General features: G+C 37.0%; 1 protein-coding gene across 4 annotated transcripts in view; it reads left to right on the top strand.

Annotated features, from left to right (window-relative positions):
- arfgap1 (ADP-ribosylation factor GTPase activating protein 1) overlaps positions 1-16,748 on the top strand; it is a 62,560-nt gene that overhangs the window by 33,962 nt on the left and 11,850 nt on the right. For all 4 annotated transcript variants that reach the window (XM_073061790.1, XM_073061788.1, XM_073061789.1 and 1 more), the window contains exons 2-7: positions 2,688-2,752; positions 4,926-5,035; positions 6,292-6,460; positions 8,094-8,194; positions 15,693-15,773; positions 15,876-15,987. In XM_073061790.1, the coding sequence (XP_072917891.1) occupies positions 2,693-2,752; positions 4,926-5,035; positions 6,292-6,460; positions 8,094-8,194; positions 15,693-15,773; positions 15,876-15,987 (633 nt within the window). In that variant the 5' untranslated portion in view covers positions 2,688-2,692. The remainder of the gene's footprint in view (positions 1-2,687; positions 2,753-4,925; positions 5,036-6,291; positions 6,461-8,093; positions 8,195-15,692; positions 15,774-15,875; positions 15,988-16,748) is intronic.

Here is a 16,748-nt window from a genome sequence, read left to right as displayed (position 1 = left end):
GCCCATATTTTTTTACATAAGGGACCCAAAACTGTTCACAATACTCCAAGTGCAGTCTGACCAATGCCTTATAAAGTCTCAGCATTACATCCTTGCTTTTGTATTCTAGTCCCCTTGAAATGGATGCTAACATTATATTTATCTTCATTACCATCAAATCAACTTGCAATTTAACCTTTAGGGAATCTTGCATAAGGACTTCTAAGTTCCCTTGCACCTCTGATTTTTGAATTTTCTTCCCATTTAGAAAATAGTCCATGCTTTTACTTCATCTGTCAAAGAGCATGACCATACACTTCCCTAAACTATATTCCATCTGCCACTTCTTTGCCCATTCTCCCAATCTGTCTAAGTCCTTCTGCAGACACTCTGCTTTCTCAATACTACTTGCCCCTCCACCTATCTTTGTATTGTCTGTATATTTGACCACAAAGCTATCAATTCCTTCATCTAAATCATTGACATATAATGCAAAAAATGTGGTTCCAACACTGACCCCTGTGGTACACCATTAGTCACCAGCAGCCAACCAGAAAAGGCCCCCTTTGTTCCCACACCTTGCCTCTTGCCAATCAACCAATGTTCTATCCATGCTAGTATCTTTCCTGTAATAACCATGGCTCTTGTCTTGTTAGGCAGCCTCAGGTGTGGCACCTTGTTGAAGGCCTTCTGAAAATATAAATAAACAACATCCGCTGTCTCTCCTTGTCTATCCTGTCTGTTATTTCTTCAAGAAATTCTAACAGATTTATTAGGCAACATTTTCCTTGAATGAAACCATGCTGATTTTGACCAATTTTGTCATGTGCCTTCAAGTACCTCGAACCTCATTCTTAGTAACAGTATCATCTTTTCCACCACTGAAGTCAGGCTAACTGGCCTATAATTTCCTTTCTTCTGCCTCCAGTCCTTAAAGTGGAGTGACATTTGCAGTTTTCCAGTACAGATAAGATAAACAAACTGGAGTGGCTATGGGGAGATCTGATAGAGGTTTATAAAATTATGAAAAGCATAGAGTGGACAGACAGTACCTTTTTCCCAAGGTCAAAATGTCTAATAGTAGAGGGTATGCATTTAATGTGAGATAGGGTAAGTTCAAAAGAGATGTGAGGGGAAGGTTTTTCATATAGGGAGTGGCTGGTTCCTAGAATGCTGTGTTTGAGATGTAGAGGCAGATACATTAGAGATTTTAAAGAGATATTTAGGCTATGTCCACACTACACAGGATAAATCTGTAACCGAAGCCTTTTCTCTTTGTTTTTACCCTCTGTCCACACTAAAACTGCATTTTCATCCCCTGAAACCGGAGAATTTCAGAAACGCTCTCCAGGGTGTGTGATTTTGAAAATGCTGCTTGGCCGAAGCAGTGTGGACGGGGTAACCGGAAATTTAAAAACGCTGTCATGATGTGTGGAACAGATGGTGATGGCAGCGCGCCATTTCATTGTTTTCTTAAACACAACCTAACAATTTCAGAACAGACGGCAACGAGACTGAAGCCAGAAGAGTTAGAAATGTATTCATAAGTACTTTGACCCATAACTTACTGGATAAATAAGTATACTCACTTTGCCCTGTTTTTTGTCCTTGCTCATATGAAGGTGGTTTACCTATTTATGCAAGTACTTCTCTGACAATAGACGTGTAATAGCCTAATGTAACATTGTATGGAAATACAAGAAATACTGATGCAGACATGTTTTATACATTTAACAAGGTGCTTTATTAATGCAACAGAGTTTGTCAGTTTTTCGATGTTCATCGTCAGCCGGGTCATACTGTCTGTGAACTCACGGTCGGTTGCCTCCATGTGCTCCAGTATTTGTGTTTTTTTTTACTTTTAAGTCCTCCTGCATGAGAGCCAACAGCTGTCTGTCATTTAAGTTTTTCTGGTCTGTAACTGAACAAACGCACAGCAAGTCTTTCACGGCAAGATTCGACACCAAACATGTTGCTTGTTTTCGGTAGATGTGTCCTGTGCATGCACAGTAGGAGGAAATTCGCCGGAATATCCGTTTTAGTGTGGACAGAGATATTTTTAAAAACACATAGTGTGGACGCCTATCGTTTTTATGCAAAACCGGCATTTTCAAAATTATCCGGTCTAGTGTGGACGTAGACTTAGATAGGCACATGAATATGAGGGAAATGGAAGGATATGGACATTGTGTAGGCAGAAGAGATTAGATTAGTTGGTCTTTTGATTACTAATTTGATTGGTATGGCACAACATTGTGGGACGAATGGCCTGTTCCAATGCTGAACTATTCTATATTCTTTGTTACTGATGTCATGTTATCAGTTTGGTCATTAAATCTATGCATACTGCTGTGAGTGCTTGTGTTGGTTTTCACTCCTAATTTCATTTCCATTATTAAAATTAATTACTTTGGGTTCAGTTCTGATGTAAAGTGCATATTACTTTGCTTAGTATATCAAAATCTGCTTATTTGCATAAGTTAACAAACTTCCTATATTTATTCAGTATTAAGTTTTCAATATTCACGGTATTTTTATTTCACATGGTTGTAAATTCTTTCCACCTAATATATATACTTTTTTTGATTGCATTGAAGGAAAGTGGTAAACTGTGCATTACATCTTTCACGTTTTACCTTTTCTAAAGTGACTTTTGCTACAGGGATGGAATTACAATTATCCAACAATGCTCTCTTATTTGCTTCCAGATACTATGGCAAGTCCAAGGACAAGGCGAGTTCTTAAAGAAGTGAGGACTCAAGATGAAAACAATGTATGTAATAAGAATATATTTCTTGATGCATGATTACTGCTAAATGCAGTGGAATTCACTGAAATACGAAGATTCTAAGTTTATGGAGGCTTGGTAATAGACATATTTGTATCCTTAATCTATTTCTTCAATTATATCATCAGTTAATTTTACTAAAAGGCAGTTTTGAGGCCATTTAATTTATTAAGGTGTCCTCCAACAATAATGTTGACTACCTGTCCTTACTCTGTCACATTTCTGTGCACAACGTTTTCAGATACATCAAGACCTAAGATTACTGAAAATGAAATTGTAAACCATATAATTTGAATAACCACAAAGGTATTACTTCTCTGGAACTTTATAATTTGGCATGTTTTGTATTGAAGTATTATTTTTAACAACTTTGATTCTATTGGATAAAGTTGACTTGTTGGGTTGGAAATTTCTTTTGAATATCATTCAAATTTTTCACTTTGGGGGAGGAGGAAAGATAGAATTGACAACATGAAAGCTTTCTTAAGTTACTGAAAAAACAATCTATTCATATATTTATTGCACCTTGCCCTGGGTATCCGTTTGTTAATATCAGCAAGTTGTTTGTATTAAGAGTCATAGAATCTTATAGCATAAAATGATTCTTTGAGTCAATAACATTCATGCCTACCTTTTTGCCTGTCTCCACTAATTTCATTTGCTTGCATTACATTTGTATTCTTCTATGCTTCACCTATTCAGGAGTCTTTCCAAATGCCTCTTAAATGTAGTGATTGTATCTGATTCCACCACCTCCTTTAGTGTCCCACATTTTAATAAGTCTGTGGAGAAAGAACTTCTCTTAGATCCTTTTAAAACTCTTTCCTCTCATCTTAAACTTGTGCCCTCTTATTTTTGATACCCTTACGATGTGAAAAGAATACTGACTATTTGCCCCATCCATGCCTTGAACTTAATTATTTCTACCTCAGGCAATCAACTGTTACTGGCAAGCGATAAACACTGAGGCACACAAAGAAATGCAAAGGACTAAATGATGCTAAACCTTAAAAGACCCAGGTCCATTCTTATATTGTCCTGATGGCTGTATAATGCAATAATGGAGTTGATGACTAATCATGAGAATGAATATCTATCAATTGGTTGCAAGCATGTTAAGACAAATCCACGAAGGTGGCAAGCTTTCAGAATTGTAGAATTAAAGTAGCCCACTCCTTTTGAGCGCACACAGCCCGGAATCTTAATGATGAGTATGAAAAGAAGATGGATTGGTTGCTCTGAATTTGGAGCAGACATTGGATTCATCAGGAATTTATCTGTGCACTATTCTATTTTGTTAACTGGAATAAAATATCGCCCAAAATTGTGATAAGTAAAGCATTTCTGCATAATTCTAACTAACTTCATATCTGTCCGGTAATACAAGTTGAATAATGTTTCAGAGCATTGGAATATACCAATTTAAAAAAAAACTGTATAAGACTGAATGCTTAGAAACTTTGAAGAAGCATTTTTTTTGTTTTAATAGCTTAATTTCATTTTATTTTGACACTGCTTTATATTTAGAGTTTGGCTTGCCATTTGTTTATTCTCAGTATGTAGATTGAAGTGTGTGTATTGCATGGCAGATAAGAGATTTATTTGACATGTAGGATCAGTAGTCCTGACGAAGGGTCTCGGCCTGAAACGTCGAGAGTGCTTCTCCCTATAGATGCTGCCTGGGCCTGCTGCGTTTCACCAGCATTTTGTGTGTGTTACCTTAAATTGTAACTGCTTCTGGTAACTGATGGTGGTATTTTTTAAAATTATAGAGCATGAATTTTCCAGCAGGCACTGTAAAAATTCACAATGTTAGAAATTGCTGAATTCATTTAGAATTTTAAAGTATCAGTATAAGTAGGCAGAGTTGGATTGTTTCCCACCTTTGCCTACTCTAATACACGATGCTATGCCAATTAACTTTGGAATTATGGGGCCATCAAATAAGGCTGGTCTTTTTTATATACTTTTTTAAAAATTCTGGTTTCTGGTGATTGTACATGTGAAATTTCATTGTTATTATTACAGGAAATCAAATTTATGTACAGTTTTGTTTTAAAAACTTACAATTAGCTTGAGTTAAACGTGTCTTAAGAAAATGGCAGTCTCTGAGGAAGAGCAGAATTATTATTCATGTTGTCTTAATTTTCTGTTCTAGGTTTGCTTTGAATGTGGAGCTTTCAATCCACAATGGGTCAGTGTGACTTATGGGATATGGATTTGCCTTGAGTGCTCAGGAAAGCATAGAGGTCTTGGAGTCCATCTCAGGTACATTGGCACAAAATAAAAACCAACTGCAAAATAGAAATGAGAGTAAAACAAATAAGGATAAAACAGGCAGTAAAGTAAAAATGCTGGAGCATATGTAGCCTCTTGTCACTAAATAGAAATTAGATGTTGGCTTAAATGTGAGAAATACTGTAGATGTTGGAAATCTAGAGCAACACAGAAATGTTGGACGAACTCAGCAGGTCAAGTAGCACAAATGTTTTTGGCTGAGGCCCTTCATCAGGACTGGAAAGGAAATAGGGGAGAAGTCAGAGTGAGAAGGTGGAGTGAGAGGGAGAAGCAAAAACTGGTAGGTGATAGGTATAACCAGGTGAGAGGGAAGGTTGGAAGTGTGGGGGAGAGGGAAGTGAGAAGCTGGGAGGTGAAGGGTGGAAGAAGAAGGAATCTGATAGGAGAGGAGAGTGGACCATAGGAGAAAGGGGAGGAGAAGGGGCACTAGAGGGAGGTGATGAGCAGTTGAGAAGATGGAGGGTAAGAGGGGAGCCAGAATGTGGAATGCAAAAAGAGAGAAGGGGGTCTGGGAGAAATAATAGGAAGAGAGAGAAATGTTCATGTTGTCAGGTTGGACACTACCCAGATGGAATATGAAGTTTTGCTCCTCCAACTTGAGAGTGTCCTCATCACGGCAGTACAGTGATATGTTGGACTGGGAATGGGAAATCAAATTGAAATAGGTGGTCATTGCGAAATCTTGCGTGTTGTGGTGCATGGAAGTCTGTGAAATGAAGGAGATGTGGGTGAGGGCAGCAACACTGGTAGAGGAAGGGAAATCCTGTCCTTTGATGAAGGAGGACAGCTCTGATATTCGCTTGAGTTGATTGTTCATTTAAGTTCCCAACCAACATTGCAGCCCCAAACTTGTTGGAAAAATGAAGCCCAGTTCTTGTACAACTTACAATCTCAGTTTTTTTCTCGACGTAGTGGTAGATATCATTTTGCATTAATTGTTCTTTGCGAGGCTTAACATATTTGGAAAGGTTCCTGTCAGATTAAGATTCCTATATCAAAACCCACTTTGATAAGATTCTTTAAAAATGAATGATCAGTATCTCTGTTAAGTATTTTTGCAGGGCACTAGAGCACCATAGTTAATACAGTATTAAGAATATGTTAGTACTTATAAATATTTGGTTTAGTAAAGGAGGTTTTTCCACTTGCAGTAAACAGATTTTCTTAACCAATAAACTGTTGACCTACAATGCAGTGAAAATTAACTATTTTCTTCTATCTTGTAGCTTTGTACGGTCTGTCACTATGGATAAATGGAAGGATTTAGAGTTGGAAAAAATGAAGGTTGGAGGTAATGCAAAATTCCGCCAATTTCTGGAATCACAAGATTATGATCCATGTTGGTCGCTACAAGAGAAATACAATAGTCGTGCTGCAGCTTTATTCAGAGACAAGGTACCAAGGTCATTGAATTAATGTGGATTAAATGCAATTTAGTTGGACCCTAACTATGAAGTGTTCTTAATCAAGTAAATTTCATTGGGTTAACTACAACCCACAGACATTAAATGTACAACCTTAAGGAAAATGGTGACTTTATTAGCATATCATTGCTTTGACATATATAACATCCTATTGAATTGTAATTGAATCCTCATCCTCATGCTAGTTTCCACTTGTTGCAAAATATTTAATATGGGGTGTTTCTGAAGTGTCAAAGTCTGTAAAAGAGTAAGTTTGTTATTGCTCTTCTCTTGAGATACATTTGATATCTCAAATTGGATGCCTAGTTGCTATACAACAGGTGATTATAATATCTTTAGTGGGTAATTATGATGTTTCTCATGTCCTTATATTTGTACTAAAATATGTTTAAAAGCATAAATTGTCCTTCATTATATTTGTTCATTGTTAATGATGATTGTCAGTAACAAATTTTTGTATATTGTTGTCCATTGGTTTATTGCGTAGATGCATGTGAATGAATTGTTTGCTTGCTGTGTGGTACTTTCGAAAAATTAAAACTTGTTCAGCTTAAGGTCTTAAATGTGGGCTTAGTTTAGTCTGTAAATCTGAGTATTTGTCTCTAAATTCCATTCTTAGGCTCAGCAAACTCCTGTTCCTTGAATGGTGGTGATTGTTTCAGATGAATGTTCAGGTTCCCTTGACTCTGTTTGAAATGGTATAATTATCAATGTTTGTCAGATATTATTTGAGATATGTTTAAGTGCTGTGGAAGTGGTTTTTATTCTTGAAAAGCTGCAGGATTAATCAGTCCAGAATTGTCTCGAGCCATCTATTGCTCTAATTAGGACCAATGTAATTTCTTTTCATATAAACTAAACAAAGAATTTTTTTATTTATTTGCTTTAACTGAAGTAAGCAATATTTAATATGTTCAATCAGAGAGTTCGTACATTTAAGGGTGATTAATGTTAAGCAAAAATTGGACCTTTCTCTGCTGCTCTCTGTTTTCTGTTTTCGTGATTCTATATGTATCTTAATGGTACGTATATCTTACCGGGAAGATTCATGCTTACTTTTAGCAATAGCTTATCTATTTCAGGATGGCTCCTATAGTGAGTTTTCCTTTAGGATTCTTTAGAGGCATATTAACAGCCAAGATGTGTCATTAATATTGTGCATCTTTTATCGATGATAGTTTTAGAGTTAGAAACTAATCAACAATTTGAGCCCAGATGAGCAACCCCTCCCTGTTAATAGTTACTATCAAACAGTGGATCATTTGGAAATCATCATCCCAAACACTGTAAATACGATAGGAAAACTGTCTGGGAGAAATTTTAAAAGGCAATTTTTCTGCATTGTCCTGTATATTTTCTGATACCTCATGCAAATAGTGAAGCTTGGGGGTTTAGCATATATTTTCATCTTGTTTCTTGGCAACCATCTTAACAGAATAGTTTCTGCATCATTAACAATGTACACATTCATATTAATGTGTTTCTTTAAAAAATCTGAGTTTTGTTTGTTCTGAAATTACAAGTTTAAATAAAATGACAAGCTGACCCATCTGGCAGTCTGACAGACAACAGAATATTCACTTATTTTTCTTGTTGACTTTCAGGTTGCTACCCTGGCTGAAGGTAGAGAATGGTCTATTGAAACGTCAGAAGCTCGGAATTGGACTCCGCCACAACCAAAAGCGTCTGTTTCTTCAGTGCATCGGTATTTAGTCCTCACTCTTTTATTAATGTGTCACAGTTGTATATAATGTTTAGTAAAAGCTTGATAAGATTAAGCAGGCTTCAATAAAATGGTTAACCTTTTGTGTTCATCAAGTTATGTACCATGAAGACAAGCTACTTACTAAGAGTGGAGATATTTTGATACAAAAAAATTTAAAAAATCATAAAAGGCAATGCCATAGTAAAAAGAAATTAAAATAATAATTTGTGTGTAAAGTTCTTCAAGCACTCTCCGTGGACCTAGATCTTTGATCTTGGTAGTAGACCAAGCCAGTTTTTTTGTGCAATATTTAGCTGCTGAACCCTGATAGTTCTGGATTTTTTGTTGTTGCTTTTATTGGGGTCTTTAGCTTATGGGCTTAGCTCACCAGTAACCTCAAAACTATGGCAAGTTCCTGAATTGCATCCAGTGGTCTGAAATCATTGCCCCAGGAGTTCAATTTCCACCAGAAGATCTGGGGAATTAAACAAAGGATTCTTGAAATGGAAACTGTTCACACCCTTGAAGGCAAGCTCCAGAAGAAACCTAAAGAACAGGAAAAACAGGTGACCACCATGACAACTGCCACAGTGGCAACGTGGATAGTGTTTCTGTCTTAAAGCTCTAGTGACCCAGGTTTGATCCTAACCTCCAGTGCTGTCTGTGTGGAATTTGCACTTTCTCCTTGTGACCATATGTGTTTTCCCCTGGGTTCTACTCTTCTCCTATGTCCCAAAGTTGTGCTAGTTGGTAAGTTAACAATAACTGTAAAATTATCCCTTGTGTAGTTGGGTGGTTGGAGAATTAGGTGAAATTGATCAGTAGGTGAAAGGAGAGGCTACATAAAAGTAAGTGGGGGAGTGGCTTTGCTGCTGCTCTGAGATCTGGCATAGTTGTGATAGGCTGAACGGCCTTCTGTGTTGTAATGGAATTTATAATTTCCCAAGAACTGACAAAGCAGTTGATGGCCTGAGTACCAAAGATTGTACCCTGCTGAGATCCAAGGGCAAAACTACCTTCACTGCTGTCCCAAAAATGATTTTTTAAAGAAAATTGTTCTTTGGATTATGGGCTATTTACAGCTGGCACCTCAGCATGGCAAGATTGTCTTCTTCAATCTGCCAAATGTAGTTGAGAGATTTGTGAACCAATACCGGCATCTTCTCCTTGGCTGGCATATTTACCATTGAGACATTATAGTAAGTCAGCTCTATTCCATAGTCTATGACAGGGGTGGGCAAACTTTTTGACTTGTGGGCCACAAAGGGTTCTAAAATTTGACAGGGGGGCCGGACCAGGAGCAGATGGACGGAGTGTTTTGGTAATACACCTCATAAGAGAAAATAAAATATCATGGGATATGTAGAAAACATGTGCTTTAATTTCACTTGAAAATGAACAAATGCATTACAACAAAATATCTGTCTTTGAAGTCCCATGGTATTTAGCTATTTATTGAAATGACTTTTAAAACACTGAAAATTAAATGAATAAAATACAGCTTTTTTAAATAGTAACAGTTATTATTTTAAAGCACTGAAAATTCTGTTATCCTTCAAGATATTATCATCATCACTCTCCTCCTGACTGTCTTTATTTCAAAAATGGTAGGAGATGCAGGTCTACTTGTCCTGCTCCTTCTTATTCAATTGTCCCCTGTGCCAAAACTCAACAACGACCAGTGTCACTGACAGAACAGTGACAGCGCGCCAGTATGCGGAGCGCGTTATTTGATCTGGAGCGCATTTTTTATTTTGAGAACGTACGTGCACCTGCGCACTACTCATGTCCATCACTTAACAGAAATGACATGTAACATGTAAGGCTTATTGAAAAAAATATTTTCAAATGCATTTTTTACATAACACAACGAAGAAACTTATTTTTAATTTCAGTGGGAACAGTGTTGTTGGTCTCCCTTTTTAGCCAGCGCATCAAAGTCTGGATTTAGTTTTGTTGTGGCGAAAACGCCAGAATTGTGGGGGAAAAAACGTTAACAAGGTTTATTAATATAATTTCATCAAGTTCTGCGGGCCGGATTAAAAAGCTTAACGGGCCGCATATGGCCCCTGGGCCGTAGTTTGCCCATGCCTGGTCTATGATAATTGTATGTCTTATCAGACCACCCACACCCCCTCCCCTACAAGCAGATACACTATTACATTAATAGCATTAAAACAATAATTCAATGATGCATTGAAAATCTCCATTGAAGATTCACAGACTTGGTAATCCCTGGCCCATGATCACTCAAATTGGAGGAGCACCATTTGGGGTGGCATTGGGCATCTCAAGCGCATGCACCAGAAACATTCAAATCCAGAGCAAATGATGGAATGCGTGCAAATTGCCTCCCAAATTGCACATTTACTCAATCAGGCACTTCCTGTAGTTTTCATATTGGCTTCTTGATCAGTTACCTATTACTCACAAAATCAGAATGGAAGAACTGCCAAATAAGAAGAATGATTTTATGATTGCATTCTTGTCACCATCTAGTAACTGAAATCACCCCTTCTACCTCTCCATTTTTTTTCCTCTTCATCTTTAAAATGCTACTTGACACTCTATACAATCATTTTTGTCATCTCCCTGCTATCTTGTTACGTGGATCGGTATCAAATTTTGTTTGATAATGTTCCCGTGAGGCACCTTGGGACATCTTGGTTGATCAGTGCTCTTTTCATTGTTAATATGGCCCAGGCAAGCCTGACAATAAATGGCTAAGTTGGTTATGCACCATAAAATTTCATCAGTTTCCATGGACTTAAGGGAGTAAAGGTGATAGACTGAGAACTGAATTGTTGACAGAGGCAATTGGCAGTAAAGAAGAAATGTATTTAAAAGTGTAAAACAAAAATGCAGAAGATTGTGCAGATATTGGAATGTTAATTGGAAATTTTATTTGGCTGTTGAGCTTAGGATTTTGATACAAACAGATAAAAGGCTAATGCTTTGACTTCAGTACAGTTGGTAATGCAAGACTGGAAATGGAGAGAGTAATTGTAAGTAATTCATCTATTGAATGGAAGAAATGCAGCCTTTTCACTTTGTACGAAGTTAATGATGAAAATATGGGATGATCATTGAACATGTGTAAAAGGTTGAATAATGAAGGAATGGGGAATTAGTGAGGGGAAACTTAAGATTCTGAATAGTAAAATTTAGAAAGATATTTCCAGATGAGGAAGAATATATGTAAGAACAGAGCAGGGACATGATTTGAGAGTTAGGGGGCAAAAGTTTAAGGGAAACACGAGGGGGTATTTCTTTACTCAGAGAGTGATAGCTGTGTGGAATGAGCTTCCTGTAGAAGTAGTAGAGGCCAGTTCAGTTGTGTCATTTAAGGTAAAATTGGATAGGTATATGGACAGGAAAGGAGTGGAGGGTTATGGGCTGAGTGCGGGTAGGTGGGACTAGGTGAGATTAAGAGTTCGGCACGGACTAGGAGGGCCGGAATGGCCTGTTTCCATGCTGTGATTGTTATATGGTTATATGGTAACAGAGCAGATATTTTAATGACTGATGTTTAGTGGTATTTCTTTGTGCAGAATGATTAACAGGTGATTCATCTGATGGGATGGGAGAGATTGAAATTAGATTTAGTTTAAGAGGCAGTTAAACTAAATTAGGAATTTACAGTCATTGATTATTTTGGAATCATGAGTCTAATTAAACTCAGTGACCTCTTGCCTTTACTTATCTTTATGATATGAAGATGGAACAGCTCAAGGTTATTGGATATATTTTAGAACTGATAAGTTGGATGTTTTTTAGCAAAGAATAATGTGATCTTTCTCACGAGGAAAGTAGTCTGTAATTTATTACCACTAGCGCAATAGTCCATCAAACATTAATATGAAAAAGAAATATTTGGAATAGTGAAAAAAACAATAGGACATTTGTAGCATAACCAGAACGAACATGAAAGCAAAAAAATCTATGGATACTAAATACACCTCCATTTACCTCTACAACTCAGTAGTTAATTTTTGTGGTTTAAGATAGCTGAACTTGGAGATCTTGTGAGACTTTTAATACAGCTTTGGACTTTCAGGATGACAGTGGTATTAATTATCTTTGTCAAAAGGTTGCAGCTACAAATTTCACCTCTACAGAACTTGTGTTTCTTTAACTTAATCAAAAAAGTTGAGAATAATTATGAATATTAGATTCGGTGAATGCTAATTGCAAACTGTGCTCTGAATTTGGGTTGAAAATTCTATTTATTTTAGCAAGCATTCAGTTTTCTGGAAGTTGCATGTAATAGTTGATTGCTGTTCTGTCTTTTAATTGAATCTGATCAGGTGTTCTCTTGAAGATAAACTTTGAGCTTCCTAGCTCAGATAAGGCTGATCAGATGAGATTATTGGAAGCTGTATTTCCAGTGATCAGCTCCTTGGAGCCCCTCTTGTTCAGTAGCAAAAGGGAGAGTGAATAGCTTTATTTTTAGAAGAAGCAGTGTTTTTATTGCTCAGATTTGATGTGTTGGTATTTTATGTAAATTGTGTACATGCACGTGCCGCAGTAGAATAGCAGTTAGTGCAATGATATGACAGGTCAGGGCATTCCGGAGTTCAGAGTTAATTTGTCTGTAAGGAGACTGGATGTCTTCTCTGTGGGATACATTTGTTTTCTCTGGTTGCATTGGTTATCTCCCTCAGTCCAAAGACATACCGGAGAGATTAATTGATCATTGGAAATTTTCCAGTGATTAGGTTAGGGTTTGTCAAGAGTTGCTGAGGTGGTATGGCTTGAAGGGCTGGAAGACCCATTCCGCATTATATTGCTTAATAAATAAAATCTCAGAATAGGTGACATAGGATTGGAAGATGTAGAATCCTTGTGGGTAGTGTTGAGAAACTGTAAGGCTAAAAATACACTGATGGGAGTTATATACAGGCTTCTGAACAGTAGCCAGATATGGAATATAAATTACATGAGGAGAAAGAAAGAGTATATTTTTAAAAAAGGCAAAGTTACAGTAGCTATGGGAGATTTCAATATGCATTTAGGTTGTGGGAAAATCAGGTTGGTGCTGGATCCCAAGAGAGGGAATTTGTAGAATGCCTACAAAATGGTTTTTTAGAGCAGTTTGTGGTTGATCCCATTGGAGGAAAGGAGTTTCGGAATTGGATGTTGTGTAATGAACCAGATTTGATTACGGAGCTTAAGGTAAAGGAACCCTTGGGAGGAAGTGATCATAACATAACAGAATTCACCCTGTTGTTTCAGAGGGAGATGATTAAAATCAGATGTATTAATATTACAGTGCAGTAAAGGGAATTAAAGGTATGAGAGAGGAGCTGGCCGAAGTTGATTGGAAGTGGACATTAGAAGGGATATCGGCAAGGCAGCAATGGCTGGAGTTTTTGAGGAAAATTCAGAAGGCACCGGATAGATACATTCCAAAGATGAAGTATTCTAAAGGGAGGATGAGGCAATTATGGCTGACAAAGTCAAAGACCGCACTAATGCAGAAGACCGGACATAAATTACATCAAAAAATTAGTGGGAAGTTAGAGGATTGGGAATCTTTAAAGAGCTAACAGAAGGCAACTTAAAAAAACAATAAATAAAGAGATGAATTATGAAGGTCAGCTAGCCAATAATATAAAAGAGGATAACAGAAGTTTTTTTTCCAGATAAAAAGAAAAAGTGAAGCGAGAGTGGATATCTTGTCCACTGATAAGTGATGCTGGACAGCAGTAATGGGGTCAAAGAAATGGCGGACTAATTTAATACATATTTTGGATCAGTCTTCTCTATTACTAAGGTGAAGGTGCTTTGGAAGCTGAAAAGTCTGAAGGCAGATAAGTCACCTAGACCAGATGGACTATACCCCAGGGTTCTGAATGAGGTAGCTAAAAGAGATTGCAGAGATATTAGTAGTGATCTTTCAAGAATCACTAGATTCTGACATGGTTCCAGAGAATTGGAAAATTGCAAATGTCATTCCACTCTTTAAGAAAGGAAAGGGGCAGAAGAAAGGAAATTATAGGCCAGTTAGCCTGACTTCAGTGGTTGGACGATGTTGGAATCTATTATTAAGGATGAAGTTTTGGAGTACTTGAAGGCACATGATAAAATAGGCCAAATGGTTTCCTTGAGGGAAAATCTTGCCTGAAAATATTTTGGAATTCTTAAGGAATTAACAGGCAGGGCAGACAATCAGCGGATGTTGTGAATCTGGATTTTCAGAAAGCCTTTGACAAGATGCTGCACATGATGCTGCTAAACATGGATAGAAGATTGGCTGACTGGCAGGAGGCCACAAGTGGGAATAAAGGGGGCCCTTTCGGGCTGGCTCTTGGTAACTAGTGGTGTTCTGCAGGGGTCAATATTGGGACTACTTCTTTTCACTATAAATGTCAATGATTTAGATTACAGAATTGGTTTCTTTGCAGCAGAGTTTGCAGATGATACAAAGATGGGTGGAGGGCAGATGGTGTTGAGGAAGGGAGTCTGCAGAAGGACATGTACAGATTGGGAGAATATGCAAAGAAGTGGCAGATGGAATATAGTGTAGGGAAGTGTATGATCATGCACTTTGGAAGGTCTAAAGGTGTGAATTATTATGGAAATGGGAAGAAAATTAAAAAATCAGAGGGGTAAGATGACTTGGGAGTCCTTGTGCATGATTCCCTGAAGGCTAACTTGCAGGTTGAGTCAGTGGTAAGGAAGGCAAATTGAGTATTAGCATTCATTTCAAGAGGACTAGAATATAAGAATGTGTAAGTAATGCTGAGATTTTATAAGGCTTTGGTCAGACCACTTGGAGTAACATGAGCAGTTTTGGGATGCTGCTCTAAGAAAAGATATGCTGGCATTGGAGAGAGTCCAGCGGAGGTTCATGAGAATGATTACAGAAATGAAAAAGTTAAGGTATGCGGAGCATTTGATGGCTCTGGGCGTGCATGTGCTGGAGTTTAGAAGAATGAGGGGAGATTTCATAGAAACCTATCGAATATTGAAAGGACTGGATAGAGTGGATATGGAGAGGATATTTCCTATAGTGGGTGAGTCTGGGACCCGAGGGCACAGTCCCAGAATAGAGGGACGTCAATTTCGAAAAGAGATGAGGATTTTCTTTTGCCGGATGATAGTAAATTTGTGGAATTCGTTGCCATGAATGGCTGTGGAGCCCAGGTCGTCTGTTGTGTATATTTAAAGTGGAGGTTGATAGTTTCTTGATTAGTGAGGGCATCAAAGGATACAGGTTGAGAGGGATAATAGATCAGCCATGATGGAATGGCAAAGCAGACTTGATTGGCCTAATTCCACTCCATATGTCTAATGATTTTATAAGAAATCGGCAGGTAAATTATGACCATTATGAAGTATTATAGTTTAAGTATCTTTGATAATGTAACTTAAGGAAGCCAGCCTCAATTGAAAGAATAATTTGAGAAATTTTTACTGCAGGCATAGATTTTTATCTCTGCTATTACTGAAAGTACATATGAATATTTCCTTTTTTTTTTGTTCTTAACCGTAGTTCTGGAGCTAAGCAAACCTCGACATTATCATCTGATAAAATGTTTGAGGAATGGCTGAATGATGATAATTCTTACCAAAGGTAAAATGATGCACCTTACTTGTATCACAAAATACAGTATATTTGCTTTTGCTCTTGTTTTCAATTTAGAATTTGTGGCTCATTTTCTTTCATTATTTAAAGTGGTGCAGGATATGGAAGTCAGGATAATCGCTATGTTGGATTTGGAAACACTGTACCCCCTTCGAAAAAGGAGGATGATTTTCTCAACAGTGCCATGACTTCTCTTTATTCGGTATGAAATATCATTTGTTCCAGTTACAACTTCTGATACATAGTAGGAGGTTTGTGTGCTGCTAGTTAATATTAATTTAAATTGTACAGCAGCACTCAGTGACATAGTTTCCTCTAAATTTTATCTTTCAATTCAATAAAGATTTTAAATTAACCTATCTAATCTAAATTATGTACTCATAACGTAGATGAGTTAAGTATGTTTATTGAAGAAAATTAATCTTTTATTGGTTTTAACAACTTGTCTTTAGATTAAAGATTTTTATGCTAGAAATTGATTTTGAGGATGTGTTGCAATTTTTTTTTACCAAAACAGAATGTGAAAATATTACACTGGGAGTGTTTAGTGCTCAAAAATTTAATGTTTTTTTAATGAAACTACCTTTCACAAATTGTCAACAACACTAGAAATTGTATTATATAGTAGCTTGTAAAAGTATTCAGCCCCCACAACTACTTTCACATTTTATTACTCATTTTCATGGTTTAAAATATATTGAAGTAGGATTTTTCGAACTAAACTACAAAACATTGTGCGTTATGTCAAATCAAAAGAAAAATTCCAAAATCCATCAACAATTGACTAGAAATTAAAAACCAAAACTGTGAGGCTGAGAATTCACCCCCTTTGTAATTACTATGTTAACTTTCTTCAGGTCCAATATACTGTTACCTTACTAACTCGCCCAGTTTGTTGATGTAGAAAATTGGATGATCATCTGTTTTCAATGGATACATAAGAATAAATACCCCCTCTCTCTG

This window comes from Hemitrygon akajei, chromosome 11 (assembly GCF_048418815.1).
Source record: "Hemitrygon akajei chromosome 11, sHemAka1.3, whole genome shotgun sequence".
In the NCBI taxonomy this organism is placed as follows: domain Eukaryota; kingdom Metazoa; phylum Chordata; class Chondrichthyes; order Myliobatiformes; family Dasyatidae; genus Hemitrygon; species Hemitrygon akajei.
This window is presented reverse-complemented; position numbering and strand designations above follow the sequence as displayed.